The sequence below is a fragment of the Brassica napus genome, chromosome C5 (assembly GCF_020379485.1).
Source record: "Brassica napus cultivar Da-Ae chromosome C5, Da-Ae, whole genome shotgun sequence".
Taxonomy (NCBI): Eukaryota; Viridiplantae; Streptophyta; class Magnoliopsida; order Brassicales; family Brassicaceae; genus Brassica; species Brassica napus.
Window position 1 is genome coordinate 22,909,185 of NC_063448.1, and position 18,436 is coordinate 22,927,620.

The 18,436-nt window shown below is 35.6% G+C and overlaps 5 protein-coding genes across 6 annotated transcripts; 2 read left to right on the top strand and 3 right to left on the bottom strand.

Moving 5' to 3' along the window:
* Positions 1-478: 478 nt before the first annotated feature.
* LOC106364375 (peroxidase 7) lies at positions 479-2,942 on the top strand. Its single transcript, XM_013803965.3, has 2 exons — positions 479-814; positions 1,667-2,942. The coding sequence occupies exons 1-2, from the start codon at positions 527-529 to the stop codon at positions 2,426-2,428; spliced, it is 1,050 nt and encodes a 349-aa protein (XP_013659419.1). The 5' UTR covers positions 479-526; the 3' UTR covers positions 2,429-2,942.
* BNACNNG11070D lies at positions 2,734-3,542 on the bottom strand. The gene is made up of 2 exons (XM_013803966.3): positions 3,225-3,542; positions 2,734-3,055 (listed from the first exon to the last, which is right to left on the bottom strand). Exons 1-2 carry the CDS (start codon positions 3,457-3,459, stop codon positions 2,928-2,930), a joined length of 363 nt encoding a protein of 120 aa, XP_013659420.1. The 5' UTR covers positions 3,460-3,542; the 3' UTR covers positions 2,734-2,927.
* Positions 3,543-6,423: 2,881 nt separating this feature from the next.
* LOC106366698 (vacuolar-sorting receptor 6) lies at positions 6,424-10,355 on the top strand. Of its 2 annotated transcripts, XM_013806360.3 has the most exons (11): positions 6,435-7,117; positions 7,583-8,275; positions 8,354-8,512; positions 8,611-8,694; positions 8,781-8,857; positions 8,959-9,040; positions 9,132-9,214; positions 9,295-9,358; positions 9,455-9,583; positions 9,661-9,764; positions 9,870-10,355. In XM_013806360.3, the coding sequence occupies exons 1-11, from the start codon at positions 6,823-6,825 to the stop codon at positions 9,987-9,989; spliced, it is 1,890 nt and encodes a 629-aa protein (XP_013661814.1). In that variant the 5' UTR covers positions 6,435-6,822; the 3' UTR covers positions 9,990-10,355. The 2 variants fall into 2 exon arrangements, with proteins under 2 accessions (XP_022566715.1, XP_013661814.1); XM_022710994.2 differs by having other exon boundaries at positions 6,424-7,117; positions 7,583-8,512.
* A 1,132-nt stretch (positions 10,356-11,487) lies between these two features.
* LOC106366699 (GTP-binding protein ERG) lies at positions 11,488-13,552 on the bottom strand. The gene is made up of 7 exons (XM_013806361.3): positions 12,981-13,552; positions 12,808-12,897; positions 12,587-12,732; positions 12,245-12,403; positions 12,008-12,182; positions 11,793-11,932; positions 11,488-11,714 (listed from the first exon to the last, which is right to left on the bottom strand). Exons 1-7 carry the CDS (start codon positions 13,440-13,442, stop codon positions 11,630-11,632), a joined length of 1,257 nt encoding a protein of 418 aa, XP_013661815.1. The 5' UTR covers positions 13,443-13,552; the 3' UTR covers positions 11,488-11,629.
* A 589-nt stretch (positions 13,553-14,141) lies between these two features.
* On the bottom strand, positions 14,142-16,735 carry LOC106366700 (protein SUPPRESSOR OF FRI 4). The gene is made up of 7 exons (XM_013806362.3): positions 16,361-16,735; positions 15,977-16,077; positions 15,764-15,893; positions 15,313-15,650; positions 15,092-15,237; positions 14,944-14,997; positions 14,142-14,451 (listed from the first exon to the last, which is right to left on the bottom strand). Exons 1-7 carry the CDS (start codon positions 16,552-16,554, stop codon positions 14,380-14,382), a joined length of 1,035 nt encoding a protein of 344 aa, XP_013661816.1. The 5' UTR covers positions 16,555-16,735; the 3' UTR covers positions 14,142-14,379.
* Positions 16,736-18,436: the final 1,701 nt, after the last annotated feature.

Consider the following 18,436-nt stretch of genomic DNA (forward strand, 5'->3'; position numbering starts at 1 on the left):
GGGTTTACATATAGGAGGTATGCGAGTTATAGACCCCCTTTTTTTTTTAATGAATGTGAGTTATGGACCTTGTTCTCTTCAAGATCGCCAATTTCACCTTACGAACAAGGAGATACTTGTCCGAACTAACAAGCATAGCCATAGTTTAATAGATGGACATTATAAAAATTATATCAATATAAGTGATAACCGACCAATGAACGAGATAAAATAGCCCAGTTCAAGCTGAAGAAAAACTTATAATAACAATCTAATCCCAATAAGTCAAAAGGCCGATTTCAATAATGTCAAGATCACTATATTCAAATTCTTGTTTTCTCTTATAAAAAGGGGGCATATATATATTATATATCAAAAACATCACATAGACGACATGCAAGCAAGTCATTTTGAATCATTAAAATACTAAAGGTGTGCATCCCACGTAAAACCATCACGTTCATTTCCAAACCCCATATATAAAGTACTCGCAGACATCTCTCGACTATATCAAACAAATTCAAGAAAGATATAAAAAGGCAAAATAATGAAGTCGGCCGTGGTCTCAGTCGTCCTACTCGTGATTCTTGTGGCCTGGCCAGTATCGGCTGACCGGAAAGACTTGCCAGGAGCGGGAGGATACGGAGGCGACGATGAGGAAGAGGACACAAAGACATGGTTTCCTTTGGACAATCAGTTATCGTTGAGTTACTATGATAAGATTTGTCCAAATTTTGAGAAAATCGTCGATACAAAAGTGAGGGAATGGACAAAGACTGATCCTTCCCTTGGTCCAGCCCTCCTCCGTCTTCTCTTCCACGATTGCGGTGTCACGGTAATGCAATTATACCTTCTTTCCTTAGATATTTTTTACATAAATCGTTCAATTTCAGAGCATACATATTAACCTCATAGCTCCATGTTATAGCCAAATGTTTTTGTTCAAATATACACATCTATTTCAAAATAATGCATATTTTAGAATTTTCGCACTTTTTAATAAAACATATTAAAACTTAGCTATAAATGCATAATTTTTTGTAACTTTATATTTCTTATATTTTTAAACCAATAAAAATTTTAAAAATGCAATTAATGTTTTTGAACTTCATAATTTTTTATTATTAGTTAATAAAAATTGCTTTGAAAATATAAAAAATGTATACTTTTGAAACAATTTTTTTTACTAGAGCATACACTTTTTTTGAAACGGAGGAAATATAGTGTATATTTTACATAGTTTTGAAAATCGCTCTTCTAATAACTTAGCGTTTGTGTTGGTAACAATTTAGGATCCAATAAAATAAAATAAAATATACGGAATACAATGGCAAAACCAACAAATCGAAAAACTTGATTTAGATGGAAAAAAACGAAAGAAAAGGAAAAACTTGATATATAGATGAAAATCCATTTTTGACAAGTTTTATTTTCTTTTGAAGAATGGATGAATATAGTAGTGATCAGCCTAATCATGTGATTAGTAAACCACCTAAACCTTTCTTATTTTACAAAATCTGTACTTGATGGTTAACCAAAATGATGTATTGCTTGCTAGCTAGGAACTGTTCTTCCCATTTTCTTTAGGTTATGCATAACCCACTTATTGTCATGTCAATATCTATATAGTACATTTGAAATGAGAAGATGATTTTTTTTGTGTGTGTGAATGGGTAACATCTTTCAGGGATGTGATGCATCGGTTCTCCTAGACCACAAAGGATCAGAGAGAAGATCTCCAGCAAGCAAAACCCTAAGAGGCTTCGAGCTAATCGACGATATCAAGTCTGAGATCGAGAAGTCCTGCCCCGGTTTAGTCTCATGTGCCGACATCCTAACCTCAGCTAGCCGCAGTGCAACCTACCAACTAGGTGGTCCTTACTGGCCCAACGCCTACGGACGTCGTGACTCCACCAACTCTTACGCTAGAGACGTCGAGAAAGTCCCTTCAGGCCGCCGTGACATCACCGGCCTCCTCGAAACGTTTCAGTCTTACGGACTCAATATTCTCGACCTTGTCGTCCTTTCCGGGGCCCACACCATCGGAAAAGCCTACTGTGGAACCATCCAGTCAAGGCTTTACAATTTCAACGCGACCCACGGAACTGATCCGTCTATTGACCCCAAATACGCAGATTTCTTGCGCCGCAAGTGTCGTTGGGCCTCAGAGACGGTTTACCTAGACGCCGTGACTCCGGTGGTATTCGATAATCAGTATTACATTAATCTTCAGAAGAATATGGGAGTTTTGACGACTGATGCGGAGCTTGTGAAGGACCCGAGGACCGCTCCACTTGTAAAAGCTTTCGCGGAGCAGCCGCCTCAGATGTTCAGACATCAGTTTGGTGTGTCAATGGCTAAGCTGGTCAATGTTGGCGTCATCACTGGTGAAGATCGTACTGGAGAGATCAGGAGGGTTTGCAGCAAATCTAACTCTAAACGTTACTGATTCTTTTTCCAAAAAAAAAACAAACGGTGCTGAGTTTGTAAACGAATCTTTCTTGACAAATAATTTCTTGTTGTTTCAATTTTAATTTTATGATGATACGTTGTCTGAACAACAAAAATATGTGAATCTTGATTTATACTGAGAATTATTGTTATGTTAAAAGTTATCTAAGATTCGTGTTTCTGATTTGCATTCGGCTCGAAATCAAGATGTCTAAAGGTTTACAAAGTTGATTGAATCCTAAAATGTTAACTATCTAGCCAAGTAAATTAGCTGCAATGCTTGGTGCAAGAAAATTAAACATGGGAGGCATAATCAGACATCCTTAGTTTCAAATCGAAATCATGTCTTTTTAGGTCTATAATAAAGTAGCTAAAAATAAAAGTACAAAACAAGACATTTTCTAAGACGATTAAGAAATATTTAGGGAACATAGTTATGAGATATTGACCAAAATTTAGAGCAACTAGAAGTAAAAAAAAAAAAGCAACTTGGGAACTTAGACTCGCTTGCCTCGAAGGAAACCCTTGCTGCGACGATTCTTCATGCCCATCTTAAACTTCTTCTTCAACTTTCTCCCGATGGGTTTAAGAGACTTGCTATGCTTTTCACCATCCATTTCCATATCTGCAAAAACAAACGACAATAACCATTACAAAACATACCTATGTTTTTACCAACACTTTCAAAGATAACAGACATAGCAAACTCTAATTAAATAGCGGTTCCATCAACCCATACAAATTAAGCCTACATTGAGAACCTTGAAGCTACCTACAGTAGAAATCGAACGTACCCATATCGTTGACGATAGTGCCGGAGGCAGAGATAGACTCAGGAGTCGGCGCCGCAACTTCCATGAACGGAGAAGGAGGTGGCTGACGAACAGGTAATCTGGGGGCGGCGAGTGCGGCTTCGATGGCGGCGGATTTGGCGTCGTCTCTCGTTAGAGTGAATGCTTCTTTCTCTACTATTTCTCTTCTAATAGCTCTCAATCTCTTCACCCTCTTGCATCTCATTGACTTCGCCATTGTAATCAAAGTTCCAGGTGATGAGAAATTAGGGTTTTGGCGGAGAAGGGACTATGAGATTTGGGTGTCGGATTGGGTTATATCGTCTAAACCTAATTGAGGAAAATTTGCTCGTATTTTGTTTGGTTACAAGAATAGCTGTATCCTGTCCAGTTGTATGGCCCATATCCTAAGAATCTTTTCTTAATGGCCCGTTAATAATATTTATAGGCCTAAATAAGTGATGCTCCTAAAAGTAACCCTTCTATTCTATCACTTGGTAGACATTGTGGCATATCTCGAAGCTATGTATGTTTTTGCGGGTTTGCGGGTTTTTCCAAGACTATGGGCCTGTTCGTTTCTCCGTCAGTAATCTCCATTCTGCTATTCCATCTATGTGATCTATCTAGATGATCCATTCAGATTTTAGAAGCTGTTCGTTTCTCTATCCAGACGAGCCATCTAAATGAGTCATTTGGATGGATTTTATGTTCGTTTCTTGTTTTTCATTTCCATTCAGATGAGTGTAATAAACAAATTACAAATATACCCTTGTTTGATCTACTCATATGTTTGATATTAATTTTAACTATACTAAATTTTTTATTTAGTCTAAAATATATTTACACTGCAATTATTTTAAAATTAGCATTTTGACATTTATAAATTTTTATTTCATATAAATTTATTTATTTTTATTTAAATTTGCATTAAAATTAATTACAACTATAACTTTTAATAAAACTCATAATAAAACTAAAATTTGAAAGATGAAAGCAATGGTAAGAGCGTGATGTACTCAAATTTTGCAGTTTCAGCGAAAAATATGTTTTTGCCATTTTGGCGGGAAAACACGTTTTAAGATTTTGGCGGAAAAATGCGTTATACGGTTTGCGGAAAAATGCGCTTTTGCGATTTTGGTGAAAAATACGTTTTTGTGATTTTGGCGGGAAAACGCTTTTTTTACGGTTTTGGCGGAAAAACGTAATTTTACAGTTTTGGCGGGAAAATGCGCTTTTGCGGTTTTGGCGGGAAAATGCGTTTTCACTGTTTTGGCAGGAAAACGCGTTTTTGCAGTTTTGGCGGAAAAACTTAATTTTACAGTTTTGGCGGGAAAACATATTTTTATGGTTTTTTGGGAAAATACATTTTGCGATTTTTGCGGGAAAATACGTTTTTTTTTTAAATCCGCGGTTTTACGGTTTTGGCGGAAAAACATGTTTTGCGTTTTTGCGGTTTTAACGGAAAATGTGTTTTGCAGTTTTTGCGCAAAAACATGTTTTGATGTGAGTGCCTTTTTGTGATTTTGACGGGAAAATCTGCTTTGGCGAGAAAGTTCATTTTTACGAGAAAATTACGATTTTAGCGAAAAATGTTGTTTGTGATTTTGGTGGGAAAATGCATTTTTGTGATTTTGGTGGGAAAATGCGTTTTTGTAGTTTTGTCATTTTTCATGAGTGACAAAATGATATTATGTTTAAGTTTATAATTTGTTAATTACATGAGGGTATAATAGACATTATACCATTTTGACAAACTCATCTCCATCAAGATGATCCAATTTAGATCAGCCAGCTGATTTTCAAAATTAAGCCTAAATTTTCATAACTCATTCAGACGAGCCATCCAGATGACTTGTACTTTTAATGCCTAAACGAACAAAACTCTCGTCTTCATCCAGATGGCTCATCTGCATGGTGAAACGAACATCCCCTATGTGGGGGTACTCTTATTATGTGTTGATGCCATTGACGTGTTTGTGCACTGGGATATTCTTGGTGAACAACACAAAGGAACATATACAATAAACAGGTCGGACATAAGCAGGCCGGGTCCCCGTTTTAACATCCCTTGAAGACGATAAAACATGTTTTGTTTGCTCAGGTAAGGTCTTATGATTCGAGCAAACATCAGTACCTCCTGCTGTTTTTAGCCTTGGTCCAGTTCCCTCTTTTGGTATGGTTTGGTAACATTAGTGTTGATTAGCCTTTTTGAATATGTGTTCTTTTTTGTTGTTGCAATATACGGTTTTTGTTGTGAATTCTTCTTGGTACTTGTAGCAGAATCTGAACATTTATTGGCAATGCAGGTTGATCTATTCATATGAATGTGGTGAAGAAAGAAAGTGTCATTTTGAACATTATTGTTTAAGTTTATTTCTACTTCTTTTTACCAATTTCTCTTCTATATTATTATGTGCTTGTGGCAACTAATATTTGTTTTGAAAAAGAAACAATTTTCTTGTTTCTGCATATGAAAGAAACTGGCATGAGAGATTCCGCAAATGGGACAATTTTAAATCATGGATTGACATTTTCTCTCCTACCACATATAAAATATTCTTGTAACTAGTCTCTCTAATCATTCTTTTTATATCAGACTTTCTTTTTGTAAATAGCCTTAATATATATCAGAGACTTTTTCTTGCTAAATAAAAATACATGTTTGTTGCCATTTCTCCGAATTCATTAAAAACACAAACACGTCATGATGACCTATAAACAAACACACATCATATTGAAGGTCTGCCTTAAATAATTTTGAAATAATGGTAAAGCTAACAATTAGGTTGGATATTTAATTAAACAAGTTAATGTCGATTATGCAATAATTCATGTCTCCTAGTAATTGTCACATCGGTGATTCGGATGATTCTCTAACTTAACCCATATGGCACTTCAATATTTCTCAAAAGTCAATGAAGTATGCAATGGTCTTGATTTTTGTAAATCATTGAGTACTGAAAAGTTATTGTCGTAGATAAAGATTGAAAACTTGTAGACTTGAGCTACCATATTTTTGTAACGTTCTCCACTAGATTAGTTTTTGTAACGTTCTCCACTTTGATTAAGCTTAAAGATTAGAGCTTTGAAAAGATGATAGGATCTCACGTTTGCCTTACGTTCTAAGTTAACGTCAAATTTTTTTTTTTTCTCGTCAATAATTTAGAAATTATATAAAATAAAAGAAAGAATGAAAGAGAGAAGTTAGTTGAAACAGTAGTTGCAGAGACATGGTTAGTTCTGCTGACTCTGTCAAGTCATCTTCTCTCTCGTTTACTTTACGTTAAGATCTCTTTCTTCCTCCAGAAAACAGAGACATCCACTTTCCTGCAAACTCAATTCTTTTCCGTCTTGAACATTTTTTCCCATCAAAGCTAAGCCTTTCTCTAATTTCCCATGGAAACACACAGAAAATAAACAGTTAGCATCACCTAATTCTCTTTAACATCTTGTTTTCTCTGGAAAATCTTCAAAAAAAAACGAAAAACAGAGACACCATTTGCGAAAAGTCATTACTTCCCGACTCAGTTTCACTTTCTAAGGGAAACAAAACAAAATAATTTGGAAACTCTGTTTTTTTTGTTTGTCTAATCAGAAACAAATGTCTTTGATCAATAAAGGAGCCACCTTGGCTCTGTTTCTAGCGTTGACCATGGTGTTCAACGGCGTTTTCGGGAGATTCATCGTTGAGAAGAGCAGCGTCACGATCTTAAGCCCTTTGGCAATGCGGTCGAAACACGACGCAGCCATCGCTAACTTCGGTGTGCCTAACTACGGTGGTTACATGATCGGCTCGGTCGTCTACGCCGGTCAAGGAGCTTTTGGATGCGATTCCTTTGACAAGTCTTTCAAACCCAAATTCCCTCGTCCTACCATCTTGATCATCGATCGTGGAGGTAACTATTTCATTTCCGTGAGACTTGTTATCTCGTTTTTTTTATCCTAACCGCTCTACAATTTGAGAACGGTCCAACTTCCACATTTTTTTTGCCATTTTGACCCGAAGCAAACTGAAATTTTCGGTTCAAGTTTGGTTATAATTCGATTCAATTTGGCCATATTAAAAAAAAATTTGTTCAGCCAAACTTCATTTTAAAAAATCACTACAATACTAATTTTAACCAAAATTTTAAACCGAACTAGCAAAATTTTGAACTACTATAACCAAATCTATAAGAGAGATTAAACCAAAACAAACACTTCAGTTAAGTTTGGTAAATTTTTCATTAACTAAACTAACTGAATACCGAACTGATATTTGTTAGGTTTACTTTGGCATACTGAACACTGAAGAATTATGGATGGGAAAGATTCGGTTTTGATTTGTTTTTGTGGTTTTTTTTTTTTTTTTTTTGCATTAGAGTGCTACTTTGCATTAAAGGTATGGAACGGTCAAAAATCCGGTGCAGCAGCAGTTCTAATAGCAGATAACGTAGACGAGTCACTGATAACAATGGATTCACCTGAAGAATCAAAAGAAGCTGATGACTTCATAGAGAAACTCACCATTCCATCTGCTTTAATCGACCTTTCTTTCGCAAACACCCTCAAGCAAGCTCTCAAGAAAGGAGAGGAAGTAGTCCTCAAGATAGACTGGAGCGAGTCACTGCCTCATCCGGATGAGAGAGTTGAGTATGAGCTATGGACTAACACGAACGATGAGTGTGGTGCGCGGTGCGATGAGCAGATGAATTTTGTAAAAAACTTTAAAGGGCACGCGCAGATTCTTGAGAAAGGAGGATACTCTTTGTTCACACCTCATTACATTACATGGTTTTGTCCTAAAGATTATGTTTCAAGCAATCAGTGTAAGTCTCAGTGTATAAACCAAGGGAGGTATTGTGCTCCTGACCCTGAACAAGACTTTGGAGATGGATACGATGGGAAAGACATTGTTTTCGAGAACTTGAGACAGTTATGTGTTCATAGAGTAGGGAAAGAGATTAACAAGTCTTGGGTTTGGTGGGACTATGTGACTGATTTTCACATCAGGTGTTCCATGAAGGAGAAGAAGTATACTAAAGAATGTGCAGAGAGTGTTGTGGAATCTCTAGGTAAAAGACATGATTACAATCGTTTTCATTATCCCTTTCTTCACATTTCCGGGTCGTATAAAACTATCTTATTCTCAGGTTTGCCACTTGACAAGATCAAGAAATGTATGGGTGATCCTGCAGCTGATGTGGAGAATGAGGTTTTAAAAGGTGAGCAAGCACTTCAGGTTGGACAGGGAGACCGTGGGGATGTCACAATCTTGCCAACATTGATCATCAACAATGCTCAATACCGCGGTTTGTTTCATTCCTTCTTATTGTAACATGTTTGTTTAGAACAATATGTTGAGATAATGTTACAAATTCTAAAGTTGTTAATCTGATTCATTGCTCAGGTAAACTCGAGAGTAGTTCGGTTCTAAAGGCTATATGTTCAGGTTTCAAGGAGAGAACCGAACCCGGGATCTGTCTAAGTGGAGGTTAAACCACTTTCCCTTGTAAACTGACCTGGCCATCTTCTGGTAATAGAATACTAAAAGAAATATTATATACACTTTTGAAACAGATATAGAAACAAATGAATGTCTTGAAGCAAATGGAGGATGTTGGCAAGACAAGAAATCTAATGTAACAGCTTGCAAGGTACTTAATTATATACCGATAAAATGTTAGTTTTACCTGATTATTTAATTATTTTTCTCATATATATTGATGGGATTTTCACCAAAATTGGATTATATCAGGACACATTTAGGGGAAGAGTCTGTGAATGCCCTGTTGTGAATGGTGTGCAGTATAAAGGAGATGGCTATACTTCATGTGAACGTATGTTCTTCAACTTCTATATCGTTTGAAAAAAAAAAACATTTTGTGTTCTGGTTTGAAAAATACATCTTTGCTTGAATGTTATTAACAGCTTATGGACCTGCGAGATGTTCAATGAATCAAGGAGGCTGCTGGTCTGAAACCAAAAAGGGCCTAACCTTCTCTGCTTGTTCGGTAATAATGTTATAAAGTTTGAAACTTTACATCCAAATTTCACATTGTTTCTTACCATTTTTTCCTATTGTTGAATTCAGAACACCGAGACATCTGGATGTCGTTGCCCTTCAGGTTTCAAAGGAGATGGTCTTAAATGTGAAGGTGAAAACTTTTCACCCACTATAATGTTTATATTATCTCATCTTGTTTTCTTAAACTGATTCATCTTTGGCTCTGTATACATAATATATCTACTAGACATTGATGAATGTAAGGAGAAATCAGCTTGTCAGTGTGATGGATGCAAGTGTAACAACAAATGGGGAAGCTTCGAATGCAAATGCTCTGGCAATCGTCTCTACATGAAAGAACAGGACACTTGTATCGGTAAAATGACTAAACAAACAATCATGATCTAAAACCTTAATCGTATTCTTATTTTGTTTTTCGTTTTTTTTTTTCAGAGAAAAGCGGATCAGGAATTGGATGGTTCTTTACATTTGTGATACTAGCTGCAGTTGGAGGTATCTGTGTAGGGGGCTACGTGTTCTACAAGTATCGTCTCAGGGTATGTTTTACACGTTTGCTTCTCTTATTAAATATTTAAATTCATAAACATAATGATCTCTCTGATGATAATTCTTTTTATGTGTGTGAAAACACCAAAATGCAGTCTTACATGGATTCAGAAATCATGGCGATTATGTCTCAGTACATGCCATTGGAGAGCCAAAACACTACTGATCCAATGACTGGTGAATCTCAACAACTGAGATTAACTTCTGCAGCCTAAAATTCATTTTTCACTTTTGTTTAAAAGCTAATTTGCTGTGCGACAACCTCAAGGAAAGTCTTATTCAAAAGCTAAAGAAAAAAATTTATTTTCTTCTTTACTTCTTATTGTTTATCCTCAAAAAAAAAAAAACCGACTTCGCTTTTGGTCATGTTTACCCTTTACCCTACTCTTTCCGTTGTTGTAGATAAATATATGCTTAAGAAATTTACAAGGTTACATTTTGAAAGGAAGTTTGTATTGAAAGTGTGAACAACAAGGGGTCTCTTTGGTCATCTGTAAATAACTGAAAAAATTGGTTGGGACTTTGGTATAAATGAAACAGAGTATGGTCTTTTTGTCATGAATAAATTTTGATGTTTTAAATCGAAGAACCTAAGTAATTTGAGATCATATATGAGATTACGTTCGTTATTGCTGCAAGGAGAACGCTAGAGAAAAAAAGAGAGATAGAGAATGATTTATGTCTTGAGTGTAACTCTGGAAGCTTTGGTTACTTTTCTTCATTTCCTAGTCTTACAGCTTTACTTGTATTTGATAGAAAATGTCATGTTTACTAACGAGATTATATGTTTGGCTGTTATGTGTTTGGTCACTTTGAGGTGTTCACAGATCAGTCACCATGAAAGAAAACATGAATCATATTCAGTTAATGCATTTTAGGTTTTGCTCTAAATAGTATCATAACGTTTTACACACTTCTCTTGATTCCCTGAATAAGCTTCTCAAGGAGCCAATTGAGTTGAGGCTGAGGAATTACATGTCACACTCCCAGGATTGGAATGATCTAAGGGAATCTATCGCTCAGACAAGTTGGAGACGGCTGTTTAGCTCAAAACTCAGAAAACTGAACCCCAAAAGACAAAAGCTTCAACTGTTTCACGGAATGAAACTAAAATAGGAGGGTGTATGAGAGATCAAGACGCCATTAATTGATGCAACAAGTATGGAGGCTCTCTTCTCTTCACCAAAGTCAGACATTTGCACCATTAGATTTATGATGCTGAAGGCTTTGGAACATATGAAAGCATACACTGTGTTGACACATTAACATGGTCAGAGTCTCATGGATGGATATGTTTTTATATGATGATAAATAGGAATTCTCAACCAAAAGTTGAGCAAATTGAAGCTAATCCTACATCACCACAAGAGTATCTCACATGAAGATGATTTATTTCATGTTATGATTCTTTGGGTGCTTGATACAAATACGATGTTATAATTTCTTTTTTCCAGTTGCTTTTCTACAATAATCTATCTAATAGACATATTCCACGGTTCCTAATCCACAAACTATAAAGACATGTATATAGTTTGTGGATTAGGAACCGTGGTAAGAATCCAGTTGGTCTTTCACATAATCACACTATCCATATTCTCAGATCATTTAAACGTTTAGGAGATGGACAACGTGTTTCCACTTGTGGCGTTAAGACTGCTTGCTGTTCTTTCTTTCAAAATTCTGCTGCTTCATTTCATTCATGGGATACCTGTCTGTTTGTATAAGATTATATTTCTAATGTCAATGTCTAATCTTTGACAACATCAAATATACAGACAGATATCAAAACCGTGTACAAACGATTTCTGTAAACCAATCAAAACTCAAAAAACTAAAGGTCTTCAGAGAACGGTTTTCACTTGAGCAACACCTTGAGAATGAGATGAACTTTGCGGTTCATTATTCTCCTAAGTTCTTCGTTTGCCTCTATTCCTATCCTCCTGCAAAATTACCACACCAACACAAAAAGATCAGTCATGAGATTAGTTGAACTAGCCAGTGATCTTGTTTGCTCTTACCCGATTTTAGCACCTCCCTTGCCCACAAGAATCTTGCGTTGGCTAAGTTTAGGAGTGATGAGATGTTGTTCAATCCTCAAAGACCCGTCTCGCTGCTCTCTCCAGTCCACTAGACGGTGCTCCACGCCATATGGTACTTCCTATGGTTTGTTTACAGTCGTGTGATTTAGAAACTGATATGCAAGAAGAGGTTAGACAATTATTAGTATCATTACCTGATGAACATGGTCTAGTAATCTCTCCCTAACAACTTCAAGAGAGATGTTCTTCATGACTTCTTCACTCATGGTGAATGGATGTTCCTCCCATGGCTTCTTTACTGCCTGATCCATTAAATACTGGCTGAGATCCTTAACTCCAGATCCCTTAAGCCCTGATATCATGAAGTACCTACAACCGTATACTTTCAGTTGCAATTCAAGAGACTTCCCCTGTCAAATGAATCTATGTACCTTTCATATGCAGGGAGATTTTGGAACTCCTCAGCAACCTTTAAGAGATCTTTCTTCTTCTCAACCAAATCAACTTTGTTCATACATAAAATGCGTTTTTGTTTTGGATTTGCTTCCTCTCCCATGTATGTGATCAAGCGTACAACTCTTGAATCCGGACTATACAAATCACACAGAAATTTACAAAATAGACATTTAAGTTTGAGGGAACTCTAATTTCCATTGGGTTACGGTTTCAAAGCTTGAAGACAATCTCGGTGAGATTCTAGTAAACCCACCACTCGATGCTCTTAAGTAGACTACGTTACTAGTACTAGACAAAGGAGCAAATGAGTGACTAACCAGGTGAGATGCCTGTGGACATCAAACATAACAATGAGAACATCGAAAAGGTCAACAGAAGTCCAAGCATTTTGCACACGAGCCTTGATGTCTTTGTAACCATATCCGCTTTTCTTCAACATCAAACCAGGAGTATCAAAGAAACACTGCAAATGATTGAATGAATTTATACATCCATGCCTTCAATCGCAAGGGCGTAGTCTACAAAGAGAAAAACTTACAACTTGTGTATCTCCTTTAGTCAATACTCCCAGCACTTCATGGGTCGTCGTGTTGGTCTTCCGGGAAGCAGCTGCTACCTTAGTTCCAACCTGCACATAAGCAAGATTCTCAACACAAGAAGCAACGAGTTTGTGCGTAAACGTATGGAAACTTTTGTTTTCGATAAACCAACCATGAAATTAGTCAAAGAAGATTTGCCGGCGTTTGGAGGGCCGATGATGCCGACGTAAAGAGACTTCTGATCTTCTTCTCGAACCTCGCCTTCCCCGAGTTCGTCATCAGCTGACTCAAGCGCCGCCTCCAAGAGAGCCTTCGCTAGAATCCTTGACCTATCAACACTCTCTTCTTCTTCTGGAGATTTCGATTTACCCTTGTCTTCCGGAAACAGCTCCCTCTGTACCCTTTCCCTGTACCCTTTATCCCAATTAGGTTGCTTTTGCTTTTCTTGGGTTCCAGGGATTGAGTATTGACTGCTATCGAAAACAGAGTCGCCGATGGGTCCGTCTCCGTCTAGTTTCGGCTGCGCCGAGTAGAACCGGCGGAGGAAGGTGTGAGGGAGATGGGGTTTACAGCCAGGTGCCGTCGCTGTTCGTGAGATGGAAATTAGTATTCGTAGAGATCTAAAAGCTTTCATCTTTGTCAGTAATGGCCAAGGAGCGATCTCGAAATGAGGAATCGAGGGTTTTACAGAGTTCTTTTTCTATTTCACCAAAGAGTTTGTTTGTTTGTTTGTTTATTTCGTTTGGAGAGAGTGGTGAGAAAGTAATTCATTATTACTAATAGCCCCCTTTTGTTTGAATGTAATCCATTTTGCATCTTCAACTTTGTATTCGATACATTTGAGTTTCAGATGAGTATCTCGATACCAACAGTTCACTCTAGTTGAGAAAATGTAGTTGCTTTTTTTTTTTTTTTATCATTGAGCCACATGGGCAAAACGTTCCAGAATATTACAAAAATAACAAAACCAATATGTATATCATAAAGAGAGAATGGATTCAAGATACCAAAGGGGTTATCCGAAACAAAGAAAAAGAAACGCAATACCCTCACAAGAAGACACAAGTCTTATGACGGTGTGCGTCCTAAGAGGAAGCATGGAAGAGAGGCTAGTTCTTCTGCATAAACCAAGTGTACTTTTACACCATCTGCAACTAGTTACCTCTAGTTGAGAATGTAGTTGCATATATAGGTTGATATAATTATGTCAAGAATATTAGACTTGTTAATCACTTTTTTACTTTGGGCTAAATGCTAAAAACATGATGCAAACATTTATGGGTCAATCTGTATGTTTTTAATACTAACTGATAAGTCCGAAGAAAGAAAAAGCTACCTCAACTTCTTCCTCCAAGTCTAAATAAAAAAATTAAAAAACATTTGCAGAAAAAAAACATCTCTGAGATCTCTAAAATAATGCAATGGTACCTAACAAGTAACAATACAACAGATCGATAGGAATAGCTCAAAATTCAGATCACAAGTTCAGCTCTCTCTAAATGTGAATCAAAGGGTTATCATCATCGCCTTTCTTGGATGGTTTCTTCGACTCATATTTGGTGCCAAAAACTCTAAAACGCCATCCGTCCAGCGAGCCTACTCTCTGAGATACGTCTGTCTATCGCTGCATTTATCGAGTTCATCTGCAACCATTTCAAAAACAGCAAACCTGGTTCTGAGTAAAGAAAGAGTTGGATGCTTATTTCAAAAGGCTACAAAGAGTTTTCTTTTCTTATAATTCCTCGAGACTGTGATTGTGCAAAGCTACAAAACTTTGCAAACTTGAATGAAAATAAAAGAAGCTGACCTGGTTTGAAACCAAACCTGTTTGAGTGTGATCTTGTGGAACCAATCACCACAATTTCATTTAATACAAGACAAAGAGCAAATAGGATACATAATGAATAACTAGCAGATACAACACACGGTGTTCGTTACTACCTATTGCAACTACTTTACAAGCTACACAAACCTATGTCCTTACTCTCATAATATAAACTGAAACTATAAAGGTACCTCTTAGCACAGAAACAACAGGCTCTGGAGTTTATAAAAAAAAAAGGCATTAACAAACACTACCGAATGGGTTAGAAGTGTAAAGCAAACTCTCCTTAAACTTGAAAATCAGAACTTACCTGGCTGGTTTCATCATGCACTTTGTACTTCGGTAAGGACATTCTTCTTTCCTCCTGCATATACAGACACATGATTATTAAAAAAAAAAAAAAAAAACAAATGATTCGTTAATGACACTAGTAGAACATGTGTAGGAAGGAAACTAACCATAGACATGGCTTCATCATCCCATACAAGATAGACCTCGTTGGGCTGAGAGCTAGGAGCTTTATTTGCAATCACAGGAGGTGGACCGATTGAAGGACCACTAGTGTTTGGACCAGAAGCATACGAATGTGAATTATTTCCACCCACTGCAACACAACATTAAAAAAACAGATGAGCTGAGTCAAATGCAAGGAACTGATTCTAAGAGCTAAAGACTGAACCTGGAAATGAGTTGTTAGGCGGCTGCTGAGACGCACCAACGGGAAGGGGAGCAGAGAAAGGTGAAGCTTGAGAAGGAGTGATGCTATTCACAACAGGGAACAGAGGCTGAGAAACGGGCATTGCGGGAGACGATGGTTGAATCCCAGGAGGAGCAGGAGATGATGATGATGGCATAGTCATCCCCATACCATGAACAGGAAAGAGTTGTGGTGGTCGATAACCTAAATGGGGAGGTGGAGGAACAGAACCTGGTGGATACCATTGTTGTGGACGGGGAGGAGGAGGCATAGGCCATCCAGGACCAGCTGGACGCATAGGAGGAGGACCAGGATAATACCTGTTCACAAAAAAGTATTTAGCATACAGTAGAACGGTTCTAAGGAAACATCACGAAGACAACATCTGACTATCTTACAAGTTAGGGAAAGAGAACGAAAATGGTTTACATACATCGGTAGCGCAGGCGCAGCACCAGGCACTTGTTGGGGTTGATATACCATTCCGTATGGTCTAGGAACTGCAGCACCGAGAGGGACGGAAGGAATTTCAATTTTTGCAACTTTGGCTGGAGACTCTTCCTCTGCAGAAAACACCAACGTCAGCTCAAAAGAGGTATCACCATATGCGATAATGTAAACAATACATCTCAGCTCAACTCCTTACCTTCTTCTCCGTAGTGAGCAGCCAAGACATCAGGTGGGATTCCTTGCATTCCATATATCTCAATATCAATTGAATCTCTACCTTCTTTCGAATTAGGCACCCTTGTTCAGAAAATTAAAAAAAATGTCACCGAATCAGAAGAAATCAAACAAAATTCAGACAAGACCCAGACATGACAAGAACTCAATTAATCTTTCGTCTTCCCCAAAGAAATCAAAACTTTAAGCTTTCCAATAATTTGCATACAGACAAGTAATACATTAGGGTTCATGATCAGACTTGTATGGAATTAACCAAACCCCTGGAAAGAGCTAACGCAATAAAGATTCAAAGTTCCCAGTAAACATGCACATTAAAGAAGGAGGGATAGGGAAAGGAACATACTTGGTGACATTCTCTTTATGAACCTGGAGGACATGAATGACCATACCGCTAGCTGTGGAGAGCTTCTTGTGGCAGACATGGCACTTGAAGTGTTTGGCTTTCTGGTGCTGCACGAGAATCTTCTCGTCGTCGAACTCTCTGTCGCAGTAATAGCACCACACCTTCTCCGTGGCTCTCTTCTTCTTCTTCCCCATTCTCCTCTGTGTTTATTGAATAATCCCAAATCCAATTGAAACTTGCCCTCTCTTGCTTCTCCCTCTTCCTTCCTTCCGCTCGCTAGGGTTTCTATTCGGACAAAGGCGTTTTCTCGATTTCTTTTGCGATCTCGCAGATTCTCTTGTCTGTCTTATGTTGTTAGCCCCCTTTTTTTTATCTTCCGTTACTCTCTTTGTATTTATAGAAAAGGACCTTTCTTATGTAATTTTGCGTAAAATCCATATACTTTGAAAATTGAATATATACCTCCGTATATATATAATATCTAGGGATTTCTAATATCTATCTATTGACTTAGGTGACACGGGTATAAATATTTATAAAATAAATATATTATAATAATTTATTATTATTTATTTTTAATTTTAAATTAATTTATAATTTGTGTGCATAATTTATATTAATAATATTATGTTACTTTAATTAGACATATGATTTTAGATATGTTATATCTAATCTGTTTTATTATTTTTTATAGTCGATTTAATTATCATTTGAGAATATATTAGATTTCATCTATTTCTCTGAATTCAACTATAATATATTTTTATTTTAAATATATTAAAATTATGATTAATTTTTTTATTTGCATTTACGTTGGTTGTTGTCTTAGATATGTAAATATATTTGAGGAAGATTATGTATAACTTAAGATATATTGTGCTTAAAATGAAATATAAAATAAACTAAGTGTCTGATTCCAAATTACGTAAATTAATATAACGATAATAGTCTACAATCTCATGCATATATATAAATTTTACAACAACTAAATTATAACAGTTGATTAATATTTTATTTTCATTTTTAAAATGTTTTGAGTCATCCTATAATTTACATTTATAAAATAAATTATTATTATTATAAAATTATATATTCTTATTGTAGTTAAATATGTGATTTTAGATATAAGTTGGATTAGTCGAGTCGCTCTTGTGAGTATATTGAGGTACATATATTCTTTCAAATTCAAACTGAAGTATAATTATTTTTATTATAATTAAGTAAAACCAAATTAATTTTATTTATCGTTTAAATGTGCATGTAGTTTCATAATATTTATCAAATTATATATATATATATATATATATATATAATTTTTTTAACAAAATATCAAAAAATAAAGTGATGATCAATATGAAGTTATATACATAAGTAACTGATACATTTTTGGAAGCTCATGAACACATATCAATATTTACAATAATTAAAATATTTTATATATTCTAAATAATTTGTGCTTAGATTTATTAAATGTTAAACTGAAATTTATTTTAAATAATCTTTAAACTGAGAATTCAGATTTGCTTTGGTATTTTAATTATAGTCATATTAAGTTCCACATACATAAAAACATAAATTTAAAAGCAAATTTAATATTAAGAAAACAAATAATTTTAATAATGATTAAATATAATATATCTACCTCGTTAAAGTATATAGTGTTATTTTATTTTAAAATATTTTGTAATTATTTGATCAAAAGATATTTATCCTAATTTTTTTTATTTTTTAATATCTCTTAAAATAAGCAGTTTAAAAATAAATTGGGTGATTGTATTTTAAAAATCATATTATATAAGTAAAATATAATTTTATATTTTTTACTGTAATTAAAAGATATTATAATCAACTAAATATATGAAAAATAAATAAAAGATTTCAATAATACTAATTATAAATTATTTTTAGTCAATTAACATAAACCAGTTTATGTAATCATCTAAGAAAGCAGATAGATATATAGAAATTACTAGGTGATTTTCCCGTGCCCATACACGGATTTAAATATTTCTAAAGTAAATATACTATAATAATTGATTGCTATTTACTTTTAATTTTAATTTAATTTATAGTTTG